We start from the raw sequence: 16,350 nt of genomic DNA, 5'->3' as shown, positions 1-16,350 counted from the left end.
TTGTGGATTCGTGAATAAGTCATGCGCCTTTAGTGATCGTGCTGGAGCTGGCTCTGGTGAGGGAGATTTTCTTTTGTATCCATGCATCTTTATTAACAATGAATTTGTTGCAAAGTTTAAAAAAATAATCTATATAAATTATCTTGTTACTTCATTTTTTAAAAGTTAAAGATATCTATTTGCAGAATTTAAAATGAAATTCCCATTACTGTCAGTATGCACAATATTTTGCAAAAATTTAAAAATGTTCACATGTTAATGTTCTTTCACTTTTCGTTTTTTTTTTCTTTTTAAGATTTTCTTGGAGTATTTTCCAAACGGGAATTCATGAGAGAAAGGGTATATTTGGCCAGCTTTCTGGATTCTAAGAGTGCTTCTAAAAGTTAAGCCTAGCCAAAGAAAAGTGTTAGGGCACAGGACTGCCTTTATTATAAGCTGTCATTTAATATAAGAGCTCCATTTTGTCTTTCTTTATTTCTCAAGTTGCTTATTTATAAATACCCACTCTAGTTTTCAGGAGTTGACATATGTTGACAGGTTGACATATATTACCTGAGAGCTGATATACCCTGTATGATACAGACTCTAAGAGCTGAACAATACATAACAAATTAATAAAACGATACCATGAAAACATGTCATTGTTTCTAAACTGAGGTCAATATTTTGATTTTCAAGAAAGCAAAGAAAGGTTTCCTCCTTTCTCCATCCCTGTTCTGATCATTTCCGAGGATTTATAAAAATGCAAAACAACAACAACAACAACAAATTCATCTGCTACTTCCTGACCATAGAGATGAATAATTTAAGGGCAATTTCAAATTGGGTTTTCCAGCTGGCTTTCTGTTTTATTTGGAAAGAGCTGAAACTTTATTTTTTAATTCCAAAAGACATTTCTGCTTTCTATCCTTCAGTTCTAAAATAATGATGTATCTGGTAACATGTAGTAGTTGTATACTAAGCCCTTACAGGGTCTCATGTCCTGGAGAAAAAGTACCCTTTTTGAAAGGGCTCCCCTTTTCTGAGTTTTGCTGTTTTCCTGTTTGTTAAATAGTGGCCCCACCTGGGAAAGCAGAGTTATTTCAACCATCATTCAGTTCCAGTTTACATTAGACTCTGTGGAATATTATAGTGCTATTCAGTATTCATAATCTCCCTGATTTTGCTGTTTTTATGGCCCAGTATAATTGATGTGTGGTGTTCGTTGGAAGGTTATCAGAAGATATTTGGACATCAAATTTTTCAAAATAAATGATGGCACTACTGCTAAGATATCTTTTAACGACTTAACCCACCCAATAGAGTTAGATTCTTATTACAGTACAAATTAAAGGAGAATAAAATCATTCTTAATTTAGGACAGTTTTTAAATAACTGTTTTTGTCCCCCCTCCGTCTCCACATACATAGCAAGAAGGCACCCCAGATTTCACCTTTATCTAAATGGTGGCATTTGGAAAATATACCAAGAAGGCTGTCTGTAGGTAATGGTTCAGTTAGCATTAATCCCGGAGGACGGAAAATCAGGAGCAAATTACTTTTAAAGAGGGCTAAGTAAATTTCACATGTGGGTGGACGGTGCTCACCTCTTCCAGAAAACAACACGTGGGCCTGTCACTGTAAATGAACATTCTGACTTAGCCACAGCTGCCATACATCTATGAGAACGTTTGCTTTACATGATTCTGGATCATTACGCGGTGCTGATTACCCTGGCCTTTCACTGTTGTCCTTCGCAGCAGGGTGCTAACGTTTTCTGGATTTCACTGCTCTTTAGAATTCTCCACCAGAGGGAGGACAAGGGAAGGCGAAGTAGGTTTCACCCGCAGTTCTGAGGTAAGTTTGAATCGGAGAAAGCTAGCACTGACGAATTCAGGACCTCTGGTTCTGTCTCTCCACTTTACCTCCCCGTACTTGCTCTCTCGGCAGAACTGAGTGACTCTAGCTAGTGCAGTAATTTTATTGTCGATCGCTTTCCAACCCAGGTTTTATCAGTTAAGTTACAACCTGAATAATTAAGTTGTAGTGAGAGATACAGTTTAGGAGACCCCCCCTCCCCCTTAGCAGAGGCCAGGTTATTATTATTTCTTTTAGGAAAAGCTGAAGATGAGAAGCCTGTCAGGCACGTTGTTAAACACACGAAGGCAGGACACAGACACATCCCAGGAGCAGATCGACGAAGATGGATTTATCTAACCATCTTTACGGTCCCCCGAGCCCTTCCTGTGTATCCACAGCCGCCTTACTCTTCCACCCAGAGTTTTATCTTTGCCCTACGTGCGTGTGGGGTTTTTCACTAAAGAAAGAAAGGACTCTAATGAGAAAACAGCAGCCGTTCCTCTCCTTCCCACGGGTTCCAGGGCCCTAATTTGGCCGGGCAGGTGTCGGAGCTGCAAAATTTGTCTCCACCATTTTCTCCGCGCTGGAGGGAAGGGACCAGCCCTCCCGGGCGCTGCCTGGCGGGGAAGCGGAGCGAGGGCCCCGGGTCCGGATCCCTTCCTGGGTCTCGGAATCTCCCCGGGACGTGCGGTCCGGCTCCCGCGGGCGCGGCGGCGGCGGCGGCGGCTGCGCGCGGCTTCCAGCGACCCCTGTCGGGGGTGTCCGGCAGCCGCCAAGCGCACCGCCCCCCGCCCAGGCCGGCTCGGGGAGGGAAAGGGGCTGCGCCCGCGAGCGCCGAGCCCAGGCTCCTCCCGGTGGCGTGTCCGCGCCTCGGGGTGGGGGTGTGGCGGGGACGAGGGAGGGGGCGAGGCCAGGGGAGGGCGAGAAGGAGGCGCCAGCCTCCAACCTGCGGGCGGGAGGTGGTTGGCGGTGGGGCAATTGAAAAAGAGCCGGCGAGGAGTTCCCCCCAACTTGTCGAAACTCCGGGCTCGCGCGGAGGGCAGGAGCGGGGTGACTGCGGCTGCCGGGCGACGCAAGCGCTGGCCGGACGGTTATCGCCTCTCCCTCCTCGGGCTGCGAGCGCGCCGGACAGAGGCCGCGACAGGAGCCGACAGCGGCGGGAACCGAGCACTTCCCTGCGCGCAGGAGCCGCCCCGAGAGCGAGCGCGACCGCCGGACGCAGCGACCACCAGTCCCAGGTGGCCCGGACCGCACGCCGCGTCCCCGCGCTCCCCGCCGGCGACAGGAGACGCCCCCCGCGCAGCGCGCGCGCCGCAGCCCGGCCGGTGGTTCTACCCGCCTCCGCCCCCCGCCCTCGAGGGACAAACTTTTCCCAAAGCCGATCCCAGCCCTTGGACCAAACTTGTCGCGCGTCGCCTCCGCCGGGCGCCGTCCGCGCAGAGCGTGCACTTCTCGGGCGAGATGTCGGAGCGCAAAGAAGGCAGAGGCAAGGGGAAGGGCAAGAAGGACCGAGGCTCCGGGAAGAAGCCCGCGCCCGCGGCGGGCGGCCCGAGCCCAGGTGAGTGCGCCGCGCGGCCGGGGCTCCGCGATCTTTCTCCTCCTTCTCTTTCTCCTCCTCAGATGCCGCCGCCTCGCCCTCGCCTGCCTGCGCCCTGCGCTCCGGGCTCCTGGCCCTGCTCCCGGCCGTCCGCGGGGCCGGGCGGTGCTCGCCCTCCGTGGGGCCGCCCCTCACCTGGGCGTCGAGCCCCACCCGGGCGCCAGCAACCCGCGCTCAGGGTGAGGACGGAAGCCGGGACCGCGCCTCCGGAGGACCCGGACGCGCCGCGCTCCCTGGCATGGCCTTTGCCCAGCGCCCCAGAGCCGAGCCCAGCCCGGGAGCGGGACCCGGCGTGCAGGAGCGGAGGCCGGGTGCGCGCGTGTCCAGCGCCAGCAGCGCTTTGCACGGGCCCCGCCTGCCCTCTAGCGAGAAAAGCGAGAACGGGTCTCCCCTCGCAGCGCCTGGCTCGGAAGAACGGGGTGCTCCAGAGAGAACGCGAGCGGTCGCGCGTCGGTGTTTTGGGCCCCGGGGAGGGAGTGTAGGGTCGCGGTGTGCGCGGACGCTCACTCGGATTCAGCCCTGCGGTATCGGAGCTCAGATCAGCTGAGAGGGATTCCTAGAGGTCAGCGAAGCCGATAAAATCCCCCCCAGTGCCAGGAATCAGGTCCCCAAAAAGGTTCTCAAACTTTCGGTTTTGCAGTTCTATTTTTCAGGACCTCTTTGATAAATGTGGTTAATTTATGTTCCCAAGAGATGCCCCAAAGCAAAAGTTCATTTGAACTTTTGAATCCAGTTGCTCACTGGTTATATAATAGAATGAAATGGCAGCTGAGGCTTTCTAGAGACAAGTCTAGTGCGTGATCATGGGTTCACGGACGTGAATGACAGTTTCACCTTCTTTTTCCCTAAGAAGGGCTAATGCTTTCGACACTGTCTTGGAAAGAGGAGGCGCCCCAAATAAATACTTGTTTATGAGTGATTAAGTGAAGAGGATGCTTTAAAAAAAAATGGAGGGGAGGGGGAAGAATATAAGGGCTTTTTTCTGCCTCTGCACTTCCCAATTATTAATTGATCCAGAGACCTCAAGGCACTTAGAACATCCCCCAGCACACTTCGTAAAGCATTTTTGAAGAATTAATTCGATGGTATTCTGTTATCTTACAGAAGTATTTGCCCGTTCCTTGCAGGAAGTAAACAAGATTTGCCTAGTCCTCTTACTGGCATCGCTGAGAGCATTTCAGAGCCTGGCTTATTGGCAGAGACCTTAAACAGGTTTTGAGCAAAACAAATTGAACAGAGAGTAATTGTTTGGCCACTGACCATTCCTGTGCGTGCTTCTATGATAGGATTCTGCTGAGCAGATTCACCTTCATTACCCTTCATTAGCTCTCATGAGGGCGTATTGAAATTTTCCTTACTTTCTCCCTGTTTTGGAGATAACCTATCGCATTTTATTCAACAAGGGCTGAAGTGGGGAGCTGGATTAGCAATCTCCCTAAGTGACATTCTCTACTGTCCTCTCGCAGGTTATCTTAGTAAATGAGAGAGCTCTTAGACCTGACCACAGTGGTAAAGTTGTAAAGAGTTATTTGCGGGGCTCTTTAAGTGTTGTCCTGTCCTGCCTGGGAGTACTCTGCCTTCAGACGTTTCTGTGGTCCTCTGGAGGAGGTCTGATGAATTAAGGAGGGGACGGTGGCTTGAAGTAGCATCCCTTTCAGGTAACAGGTCTGCACTTTGTCAAGGCTTCAGGGCATTAATGCCTTACTTAACATAGACATTTCAGATAAGCACCCGTGGTGGGTGGGAGAGATTTTAAGAACCAACAGGCATTTCTGTGCCCTACAGATCTCATCTATTAGGTAGGCAGCTGTGTTGGGACTACCTAATATTCTCTCCTGACACAGCGTCCCAGAGTTTCCTTGGTGACTCTCATTATGCTTTCCAGTCCCACCGCTGTGATTCCCTCTGAACCAGATAGATTGGCATCTTTAAGTGACATTCTCTTGACTCTCTTCCCAGAGAATCTGGAGTGAACTTGGCTCTAGGTTGGTTTTAAAGTGTATCTCTCTTTTCCATCAGGTAGTTGTCTTCCTTGGGGAGGAACTTTTTACCCCTCTCCAGGGCACCTTGTGCTTGTTAAACCCTATAAAGCAGATAAGAATATTTATTCTTCATTTGATTCAAAAACAACGATCAACTTGAAACCTGCTTTAGGTAAAAGCACCTGGCTTTAAATAGTATTGCTTTGAAATCACTGTTTCTTTCCTTCTTGTCATTTCCCTTGTAATGCTGTCAGTGTACTTTTCCTTATCTTAGGAGAGTAAATAACTGAGAGCCATAATGGTTTGTGAGGGAAACCCACACCTCTTTTTCAAGCTTTTTTGCACTCTGTGGTCCTCAGGCATCCTCAAAGGAATGACCTCTAGATGCCATAACTATAGCATCACCACTTGGCATACCGGCTCAAATTAGGGCTTACAGGACACCCATCTCTTAAATAGCTCCTCCATCAGTGCCCTTCAATCCCAGGTTTCACCCCTTTCTTAAAACAGCCGCTGAAACTTTCTGTCCTACACGATGCCCATGCAACAGCCAAGCCTCTTTTCGGAGGTTATAACATTACTTCACGACAGTCAAGGGAGAGAGAAGGCTGAGAGAACTCAGCCCGTCAGCCCCGCTGTGTGCTGTATTATATGCGGAGGCATAAACACATCTGTTGGAGGGATAGCTTTAGGGGAAAAAGATTCCTTTAACTTTCATGCGACACGTGTGACTGGTATGTGATACATACGTAGCTGTGTTTCGTAGCATCGCATTTTTATACTGAATTGCACGCTGTTGTGGCTGCAGATGTTCAACAGAATTATCTGTGTCGCAGTAATGACTCTAATAGTTCTCAGGCCCTTGGGGTCATTGATTTTTCTTCTTTGCTCAAAAAAAAAAGAAAGAAAAAAAGCAACCTCAGCGTAATCCTGGGCTTTGTAACGAGGATCCATGTACCAAGGGTGCTGTAACTCCCTGCACCTCCTAGATGCTGGATCTCCCATATCCAGACTTTTCATATTGATTCAGCTCAGCAAACTTTATCTATTGAAGCCTGAATTACAAAACCAGAGCTTCCCCCCCCTCCCCCCGCCCATTTGGTATTTGGCTCTAAGCTTCTTCTATGAATCTCTGTTGATGTTTTTCTTTCATTAAAACACTGCAAAGGATTCTTTTTATTTTTATTTTTCCTTTTAAATGACCTGGAACCCATTCATTATCAAGCCTAGCTCAGTTCTAGAACTACTGGGTCTTCCTTCACCCCCGGCAGAAGGGGCGTTTGTCAGTACAAGTGGTGGAAACATCAAAACACTTAGTATCCCAGATGGCTAGAAGCCGGCCATGTGCTTCCCGGGTGACATCACCCACCTGTTTTGTTAACTCAGTGGCTTCCCAGGCTAAAGTGCTTGTCAAACATTCTTGGGTATGAAGTGCCCCGTCACTACCAGGGCAGCGCATGTTTATAGAACAGGAGGAATGTCCAGTGATCTGTTTCAAGCTGGTGACTTGTGACCACTTAGATGATGTAATTATTAAAGACATTAAATACTAATTTTAGAATGAAGCGGGTTTATTTTGGAGAATGATTTTGAAAGAGCAGGAGAAACTTGGGATACCGTTCTCATATCTGCAAAATGAGAAAATGATATGATGGAAAAATGGGAAGAAAAGACCGTAAAGTATGTAAGTAATCAGAAAATATTGAACCAGCATGAGAGCAATGAACACATTACATGCCAGGCACTAGTATTTTATACTTTTAATAAGGGAGTTACTATTTACTAAATATCCTACCATGTTCCAGGCAGTGTAACAGGTGCTTTGTGTGTTTCATCGCCTGTCCTTTAGTACGAAAATGCCTCACTATTACAGGGTACCTGGTACTTAGTGCTACAGCCCGATTGCCTGCATTTAAATCCTAGTTCTGGGGCTTCCCTGGTGGCGCAGTGGTTGAGGGTACGCCTGCCGATGCGGGGGACGCGGGTTCGTGCCCCGGTCCAGGAAGATCCCACATGCCGCGGAGCGGCTGGGCCCGTGGGCCGTGGACGCTGGGCCTGTGCGTCCGGACCCTGTGCTCCACGACGGGAGAGGCCACAACAGTGAGAGGCCCGCGTACCGCAAAAAAAAAAAAAAAAAAAAGAAGGTTAAATCCCAGTTCTGCTCCTTACTTGTATAGTCATGGGAAAGTTACTTAATCTCTCCATGCCTGTTTCCTTATTTGTAAAATTGGGATAATAAAATTATTATCATAAAGTTATGCTGAGGCTTAAATGAGATAACAGCAGTAGCAAGTGCCCCATCAATGTTAGCTCTCTTCAGAAAATGATTTAAGACACAGATCTTCTGTGCCTTTGCTAAGATATTTGACACAATTTTCCAAATTTACCTTGTACGGTAAAAAATAATCCAGAGCTGGCCTTAGATTAGAGTGAGTATAAATATTAATATGTACTACTTGTAAATAGAGAGAAAAGTGGATAAGTATGTCAAATACCATAACTGCATATAGGTATTATGAAAACAGTCCTGAATTCAGTCTAAATATTGAAAGTAGAGTGAGGTGCAATATCATTTTATCTCTGGCAGAAAAAGGTTGAGGTCTCAAACTTGAGAAGGTTTTGAAACATGAGTCCTTTTCTGGCCACACTGAAGAGTTGATGCTTATATAGAACGCATGCGTAGTCTTTTGGGACTAGTACAAATTGAAAAAGAAAATGTGTATCCACATGCTCTTTGTTATCTTTTTATCAAATGTAAGAGTATATTGCCAACAAGGTTCATAGAATCCAGTGCAGGTGTTTCTAAATATAAACAAAATAATGAAGGTTAAAAAAATCTACATCTTTCATTATCCCCCCCTCCACACACACTAGAATGGCTATAGGTAGTGCTAAAAGTTCTGGAAGTGTGATTCTTAGCAAATCAGTGTTTTATTAGCGTTCTCAAAGTGACAAGTTACATTTGACACTAACGGTATTGATCTTATCCCGTTCTGTTAGGATAGACGAAAACAAACCAAGTGTCAGTATTTTGGGTGAGTGATTTCATTTGCTCAGAGAAAAAGAAAGTGGACTTCTAATATTCTGATTAACCCTCGAGTTCTCCTCTCGACAAACAGAAAACACAGAAACTGAAATGATATAATATTAGCTTAAAAACTGATTTATCTTTATCAGAGGAAAATAACATCTATTAAATATGCTGTCAGGTATATAAAATGAAATTTCTTCAAAGGACCAAGTGGTGTTTTGGGTTTATCCTAATCCTACACATGTTTGCATGTGTGTCCTTTCGTGGGTTTTCACAGATTTTTTAAAAGTGAGCTACCAAAATGCCAATAGATGTCAGTGTTTGTTGCTTTAGAAAAAGTGAGGTGTGAGAAGCAAAAAAAAAAAGCTTAATTTATTCCCAGTTTTGATAAGCATAAAGCTGACTACTTTGAAAAGTTTGACAATTAGTAATACCCTATATAACCTTGCTTACTTACATTTTGTGAATGAAAATGTCACATTTTCACATCGCGACCTCTCTTCTAAATATGAAAAAAATGCCTCTACAATTAATTCCCCAAGGAATTCAGAATGCAGGCTGAAATACAGTAATCAGTGCATTCCTTTTTTTTTTTTTTAATGAAGGAACAATTATTTGAGAATGTTGTTACATACACCTTGGATTTATTTGCATTTGTAAACTATAAATTAAGTACGCATGTTTCTTAGGTCGCCTTGATTACAATTGCATAAGTGCATTTTTGAGTCCAACTTAAGTACGATCTGTGGAGTTCTGCCTTTGGAAGGTCAGAATTCTCTTCTTTCTCCGTTTCACTAGTGTCACCTTTTTCTGGCCTCCAGAGGGTGCTCCAGGAGCATCACACTGCTATTCCCCAAAGAACGACTCCTTTTTTCTTTTCTAAGTGACTTAGATATTCTGGGCAATCTATGGGGAAGAATAGGATCCTGATTTCATCAGTTACTACCTCAACTGGAGTTTGTTTCCCAGCTAGACCAAAGTAGACCAAATTCGCTAAGAACATTCCGAAACATCATTCTGATGATGACGATGCAGTTGTAAACCTGCAAGGGCACATCTGTGAGATTTACTTTTATTTTTTTAAAAAAATTTTTATTGGAGTATACTTGATTTACAATGTTGTGTTAGTTTCAGGTGTACAGCAAAGTGAATCAGCTACACATATACATATATCCACTCTTTTGTAGATTCTTTTCCCATATAGGTCATTACAGAGTACTGAGTAGAGTTCCCTGTGCTATAGAGTAGGTCTTTATTAGTTATCTATTTTATATACAGTAGTGTGTATATGTCAGCCAACAACTTTTCCCCAGAGAACTTAGCATCTTATAAGCATCTTTCAGTCGCCCCTTAGAGCAGTTCCTCTTGCATAAGTTCGGGCAGTACCTGCAAAGACATTTAGTCATATTTAAAAGTTCCACTGTGGCATTGGAAAATTATACATGAGCACATCAAAATTACACAGAGAGTCTTTAGGAGCACATGTTTTCACGTCTTCACACCTTATCCTCAACCCCTAGCTAAAATGTTTAAGAACTCGACTTTGATTGAGCTACATGTTTTTGAAAATGGGTTGGAATGACTAATTCTTTTGGATCACGGGCTAACGTTATAACACTGTCGCAGAGTTACTGTTATTTGCTCACGATTTATTCCACTCTGCAGTGGTCATGTTCATTGTGAGTTACTCCCAGTTTGTTACTCTCCTTCTCTTTCTAAAGGGCAATATTGTTCACATTGTTTTGGTCCAAGAAAGGTATTGTTGATGGGCAGTAGCGTTTGGTCTGCAACAGTGCCCCAAACCTTCTGTTTCATAGCTTTAGTTGGCAGGCAGCTGGCTCCTCTGGGCAGCTGTTGAATTTTAGTTTCAGTGATGTGAGAGTCAGGGAATGTTTTATTAGGTTGAACCATCAGAAATTGTCAGTTCTGTAGATGATACACGACTGAATATTGTCAATGTCATATAGTTTAATATTTGGACTCTGTTTAGTAGTTTGACTTTATGCTTTACATGGTATTTTTATTATTTTTTTGTGGGCCTCTCACTGCTGTGGCCTCTCCGGTTGCGGAGCACAGGCTCCGGACGCGCAGGCTCAGCGGCCATGGCTCACGGGCCCAGCCGCTCCGCAGCATGTGGGATCTTCCCGGACCAGGGCACGAACCTGTGTCCCCTATATTGGCAGGCAGACTCTCAACCACTGCGCCACCAGGGAAGCCCTACATGGTATTTTAAAAAATATAGTAGTGACAACTTTGAAAAAAGTCGTAGAAGTTAATTAAGTGAGATTAAAGTAATGTATAAAAGGAAGCTGGGCTAGGAAGTCATTAAACCAGTGACATTTTCTCCAATAAATAGGTCATATGATAGCCATATAAAATGAATTCAGCATAAAGGTAGAGTGCCAGGGCAATGGGCATTTTCCCTTGGAGAGAAAAGTAGTACATTTCTATCACAACATGTAACTTGGATTTTTATCGAACCTGTTAGCAAACTGTTATTATGCTTTATCTTACCCACCATATTTCTACAGAGATTACAAAGATGTGAGTGAGAAATATTAGTGACTAGTGAACAAACTTGGCTTTGTTTTATGGAATAATATTTTTTTTAACTTTACTCAGTTTTACAGTACTACAATTCAATTTTTCCAGTAGTTTTAATAAGTGTGAATTTTACTGCCATGTGAAAATGTGCTCATTATCAACGGCCTTTATTACTTTATAAATAAGGTTAGAACTTAGGTAAAGCCAGCTTTTTAAAGTGCATATGTTTCTGTTTGTAATTGTAACTCATCTGTTCGTTACATATGATCTCACAGTTGTAAAGACAAACTGCATTTTTAAAGGATTTGACAGTCTTCTTAGCTATTCCATAGTGAATATAAAGCCAATATTTAAAAGGAAATGTCTAAATTCTAATTTGGAATATTTTTCAGAACAAATAAATTTTATGCATATACTGAAATGTTCTGAATACTGAATGTCTTATATTTAAGGACTCCAGAATTGAAAGTTAAAATTCCTGCAGATTTCATAACTTTTTCAAAAAATATATTTCAACCCTAGGTAAAGCAAAGTTTGGATATTAATTATGCATAGAAAAATTTCTCTATTAAAGCCCTAAGGAGAGTTTTTGATCTTAACTGTTTAGTACATCATTTATTGAACATTTTTCGTTTGTATATATCATAATAGGAAATCGTATTTATGAGTGAACCGATAAGAACTGTATCCAAAAGTCAAAGAAAAACAATGAAGGAGGCAGTCAACGGGTATTTAAAAGAAAATGAATGCTCGTGATAAGAGAGTTTTCTTTTATAAATAACAATACATATGTTGCTATTTAGTGTTTAGAGATATGTATTTTGTGAATCAAGTGTTCTCTCTATTCTTAAGTTTATCAGGACTTAGAGAAGATTCTGGTTTTCCCTAAATGTGTCTTTTCTCCCCTTTCCTCATCCTATGCCATGGACTTTCTGTTGTACTGGGAGATAAGGGGAGCAGAAGAGGATTGGTAACTTGCTCTAGTAGTAGTCGATGTGAAGTGGGCTGCAGGATTCATTTGGGACATAGCACACTATGGTTTTGTGTCTACAGTGTGAACATTTGTATTATGTTTAGCATGATTTAGTATATGAAAAAAAAATTTTGTGGAACTTCCTTTTGCCTCTCTTCCCTTCCAAACTTGGAAAGTTGACTTTTAGTTATGAGCTTATACTATATTAATGGTTACAAATATTTAAATGAAAGGGTTGTTTTGTGTTTTACATATTTATGTAACATATGAGTATACAGTAGGAAGACTTCTTTGGATGGGGTCCAATGTCATATCCATTTGTAACCTCAGTTGGGGTTGAGCTGAGACTAAAACATGCACCTATGCAGTTCAGCGAAACCCAAATGAACGTTCTAAATCCTCGTTTTGATGATTCTCTTATCTTCTCTCCAAACCCACTGGAGTGAAGGAAGTATGAAGTATGGATGCCTTTTTTTTTTTTTAATTTGTTTGGCTGCGTTGGGTCTTAGTTGCAGTGTGTGGGCTTAGTTGCCCTGGGGCATGTGGGATCCTAGTTCCCCGTTCCCCGACAAGGAAACTGGTCCCCTGCATTGGAAGGCGGATTCTTAACCACTGGACCACCAGGGAAGTCCCTGGATGACATTTTGAATCCAAATCTATATATTCCGCAGGAGATGGGATGAAACATAATCTCCCTAAAAAGCACAAACCTGGATTCAAGCCCCCCTGGGTGTGGTCCCACCTCTGACACCTTTGATCCAGCCATCTCCGAACCAGCAGTATCCTGACTTTCGGCAGCACTCGAGAACTGAGCAGTATTTTGCCTTTTCCCCAAATTATCTGGCCTGTTCGCCTTAAAAATAAAAACCTGTTTTCTGAATGTGACCACTAGAAAGGAAAATTAGCTGTGTTCTTTCCCTAACCAGCAGGCCGAATGAGAATTCTTGTATTTGCATACAGTGTGATTCAGAACACATCAGCATGCAAATTTGACCTTGAGCAACACTGAGTAGAGGTTTCTGGGCCACTTGCATGGCGGCCCTGGCTTAATGACGGCTGTGTACCTCCAGGGTTGAGAGGTGCTGGTTTTAGTAAGACCAGAGCAGTGGTTGAAAGGCAAGGCTCTGGTTCTGTCCTCTGACTGCGTGGTGTGAACTCTGACAGTGATGACAACTATGTAAGCCTCAGTTTCTACGTGTGTACACTGTGGGAAATAATATTATGTAATTCATGTGGTTGTTCTAAGCAGTAGTGTTGAGTATGGTGCTGGGTACAGAGTAAGGACTAAATGATCAGTTTTACTGAGTTTAAATATCAACAAAATCTAAGCACTTTTCCAGTGTGTGTTCATCTAATGCTGTCTTCTTGCTGTGTATGTATCAGTGTTGCCTGCACTTTAAGCCCTCCACAAATAACTATAAATACTGTACATTTTTTCACAGGGTCTTATACACGGAGATTCTTTGTAAATAATTATCACGTTGTTGATAATACATACCAAATATTTATTAGGTATACATTCTGTGGCTTCGGACTCTTGGTGAGAGTTGGATGTCATATATATAACACATTCATAAAGAGATCAACCAGATATTCTTGACCTTGAACTTTGGTCTATAGATAAACTCATTTTTGGAGAACGGAGGAACACTGGCAGTGATGTTTTAACAGATTGGTGCAAAGATAGGTTATGTGCACTTATATTTTTAAATAATACACACGCACACACTTCTTTTAAAATATATGTCAGTAGGGCTTCCCTGGTGGCGCAGTGGTTGAGAGTCCGCCTGCCGATGCAGGGGACGTGGGTTCGTGCCCCGGTCCGGGAAGATCCCACGTGCCGCGGAGCGGCTGGGCCCGTGAGCCATGGCCGCTGAGCCTGCGCGTCCGGAGCCTGTGCTCCGCAACGGGAGAGGCCACGACAGTGAGAGGCCCACGTACCGCAAAATAAATAAAAAATAAAATAAAATAAAATATATGCCAGTTAGTTCTTTAGATGTAACTTTCCTATTCCTAATCTCCCATGTCTTGATGGTCGAGGATAATTTTGTCTTACACATAGGGCCTAGTGGAGTACTTTACGTACAAATATTTATAGAGTAAATGAGAATCATTTTTCTATTTATATTTTTTGACTGTTTTGTTCCCTGAGCTACAAGGATAGATAATTGTAATGATGAATCGATTTAACTGGAGCATATTGTGTTGTGTGTGTGTAACTTTATTGTCTGACAAAATTTTCCATTTGTATATTAAGTTGACATTATTTTGTGTATATATATACAAGCCTGCTTTTATATTCTTTTGGTATTTTCTCTTTTCTCTGCCAACAGAGTGACAGTATCTGTTTTAAGCACAATATTTCATTGTTTGAAATTATGGACTTTTCTACATTTTCCACTTTAAATGGTTTTTAAATAAATAAAAAAGGGGAGCCTGTCTTGAAGCTCGTGAAATGGTAGATTTTTATAAACAGTTGTGATCGCAGTAATACTAAAAATTATTGTCATCTATTTCTGAGAGATTAGTTTGAACACAGAAAATAGATAGCGATTATAATTTGCTTTAGTGAGGTCACCTTGCTGTATACTTGGAATCTTCCCTGGCGGGGTAGGGAGAGGAAACGGCTTATGCATTATCCATTTTGGGAAAGAGTTATACATATACAGGAATTATGGAAATGAGCTGGTGGGTTTGTCAAAAGAAAACCAGTTATTGGAATACTGAGTTGAATAGAAAATGAAATACATAATTTTCCATATATTAAATTGAATAGAAATGGGAGACTTAGGTCTTAAGGGTTGTTTTTTGGGTTTTGTTTTAACATGTTGATTATATTGTATGTTCTCCTTTGCCCTTAACCTGACAGGAAGGACAAATGTCGATAGAAATAGTTATTTTAAATATTTTGCTATTTGGAAAGCAACATTAGAGTTTTAAATGTTGTGTTCATTATTTATGCCCCATCAAAAAGGACTGGGATCCACTTCAGGGAGGCCTGTAAGACAAAGGCCATTATCTTTCCCTAGGATTTAGCAGAAGGTAAGGGACAGTGTAGAGCATATAGTCCCTGAGACCTACAGATTCACTGCCCTCTCACATTGAATGTAAAAGAGACCCCCTTCACCAAGGGAGCATCTAAGTTGGACTGTGCAGGGGGAAGAAATGCCACCGCTTACAATATGATACTGATGACAGAATAAATATTCACAAAACATAAAAAGCTCAGTGAAAGCCCTGTATCTGAATTTGGTGACTAAAGTCACACTCTGTAAGGTAAAGACAAGTTTCAGTGCTTCCTTGCACCTTCCACTGAAGGTAGGCTTACTCCATTCCACCTCTTGAAATCATGATGAAAAGGCAGGATGCAGCCATCTTGCCTTGAGCCCAGCAATCTGGGAATAAAACTCCCTGTAGCCGGAAGGGTAGTAGCAACTGTCTTACAGGAATTTGCATCTAGACAGGCATGTTTGGGGAAACTTCACGGCGCCTACACCTTCGGACAACAGGGATACTAAGAGAGGCAGCCATAGGGCTGAATGCTCTTTTTGTCATTTTTGACATGGGACTTTGTAAAGTTACTGCTGACCTTAATGCAGATACCCTTTTGTGATTTGTTTCTGTGAAACTCATGGGCAGCTGGATGGCACAGCTTTTGAAGAAGGCTGTTGCTCTTGAGCAAAGATAAGTTACAACTGTACCAAGAGAACAATGTATTCATCCCCCAGTGGTCTTACCATTCTCACATTCACTCAAAGAGAGAAGTCACCCTTTGGAAGATTCAGTGTTTTGCTAGTATTAGCATGTCAACTCCTTATAAAATATATATAAAAAAATTCCCTACTTAGAACTTAAAACAATATTGTTTTTATTATGAATATGGTGGTTCTTTGTTGAAAACTCCCTTGACAAATTAAGGAAATAATAGCCATCCTTTGAATTGTCATGTTTCAAGGTACATTACTAAAAGCCTCCTATATAAGTAAGAACTGATGGTTCCATGGACAGAGTCACTCTATTTCTGGTCACACGATAAAATAAGAAAGGGGAACTGATTATATTGATATACATACACAAGGGCCTAAGTACTAAATTTGCACATTGCCTTAATATGTGGTTGTATGCTTTCTATGGGAACAGAGTTTCTTTTCAGTTACTTTCAAAAAGTATTAATAAATAATTATACTTAACATAGACTACAGCTACCTTTTATTTTTATTTTTATTTATTTTTTTTTTTTTGCGGTACACGGGGCTCTCACTGCTGTGGCCTCTCCCGTTGCGGAGCACAGGCTCCGGACGCGCAGGCTCAGCGGCCATGGCTCACGGGTCCAGCCGCTCCGCGGCATGTGGGATCTTCCCGGACCGGGGCACGAACCCTTGTCC

General features: G+C 42.9%; 1 protein-coding gene across 8 annotated transcripts in view; it reads left to right on the top strand.

Moving 5' to 3' along the window:
- NRG1 (neuregulin 1) overlaps nucleotides 1-16,350 on the top strand; it is a 1,014,701-nt gene that overhangs the window by 794,116 nt on the left and 204,235 nt on the right. For 2 of the 8 annotated variants that reach the window (XM_029226636.1, XM_029226635.1), the window contains exon 1: nucleotides 3,300-3,396. The exons of 2 other annotated variants lie outside the window; for them this stretch is intronic. In XM_029226636.1, the coding sequence (XP_029082469.1) occupies nucleotides 3,300-3,396 (97 nt within the window). Of the gene's footprint in view, nucleotides 1-3,139; nucleotides 3,397-16,350 lie in introns of those variants that run through there. 4 more of the 8 variants (XM_029226634.1, XM_029226640.1, XM_029226633.1 and 1 more) reach the window with 4 other exon arrangements.

This window comes from Monodon monoceros, unplaced genomic scaffold (assembly GCF_005190385.1).
Source record: "Monodon monoceros isolate NGI ecotype Baffin Bay Population unplaced genomic scaffold, NGI_Narwhal_1 Super_Scaffold_17, whole genome shotgun sequence".
Lineage (NCBI taxonomy): Eukaryota > Metazoa > Chordata > Mammalia > Artiodactyla > Monodontidae > Monodon > Monodon monoceros.
The sequence above is the reverse complement of the archived record's forward strand: the minus strand, read 5'-3'. Positions and strand labels throughout refer to the sequence as shown.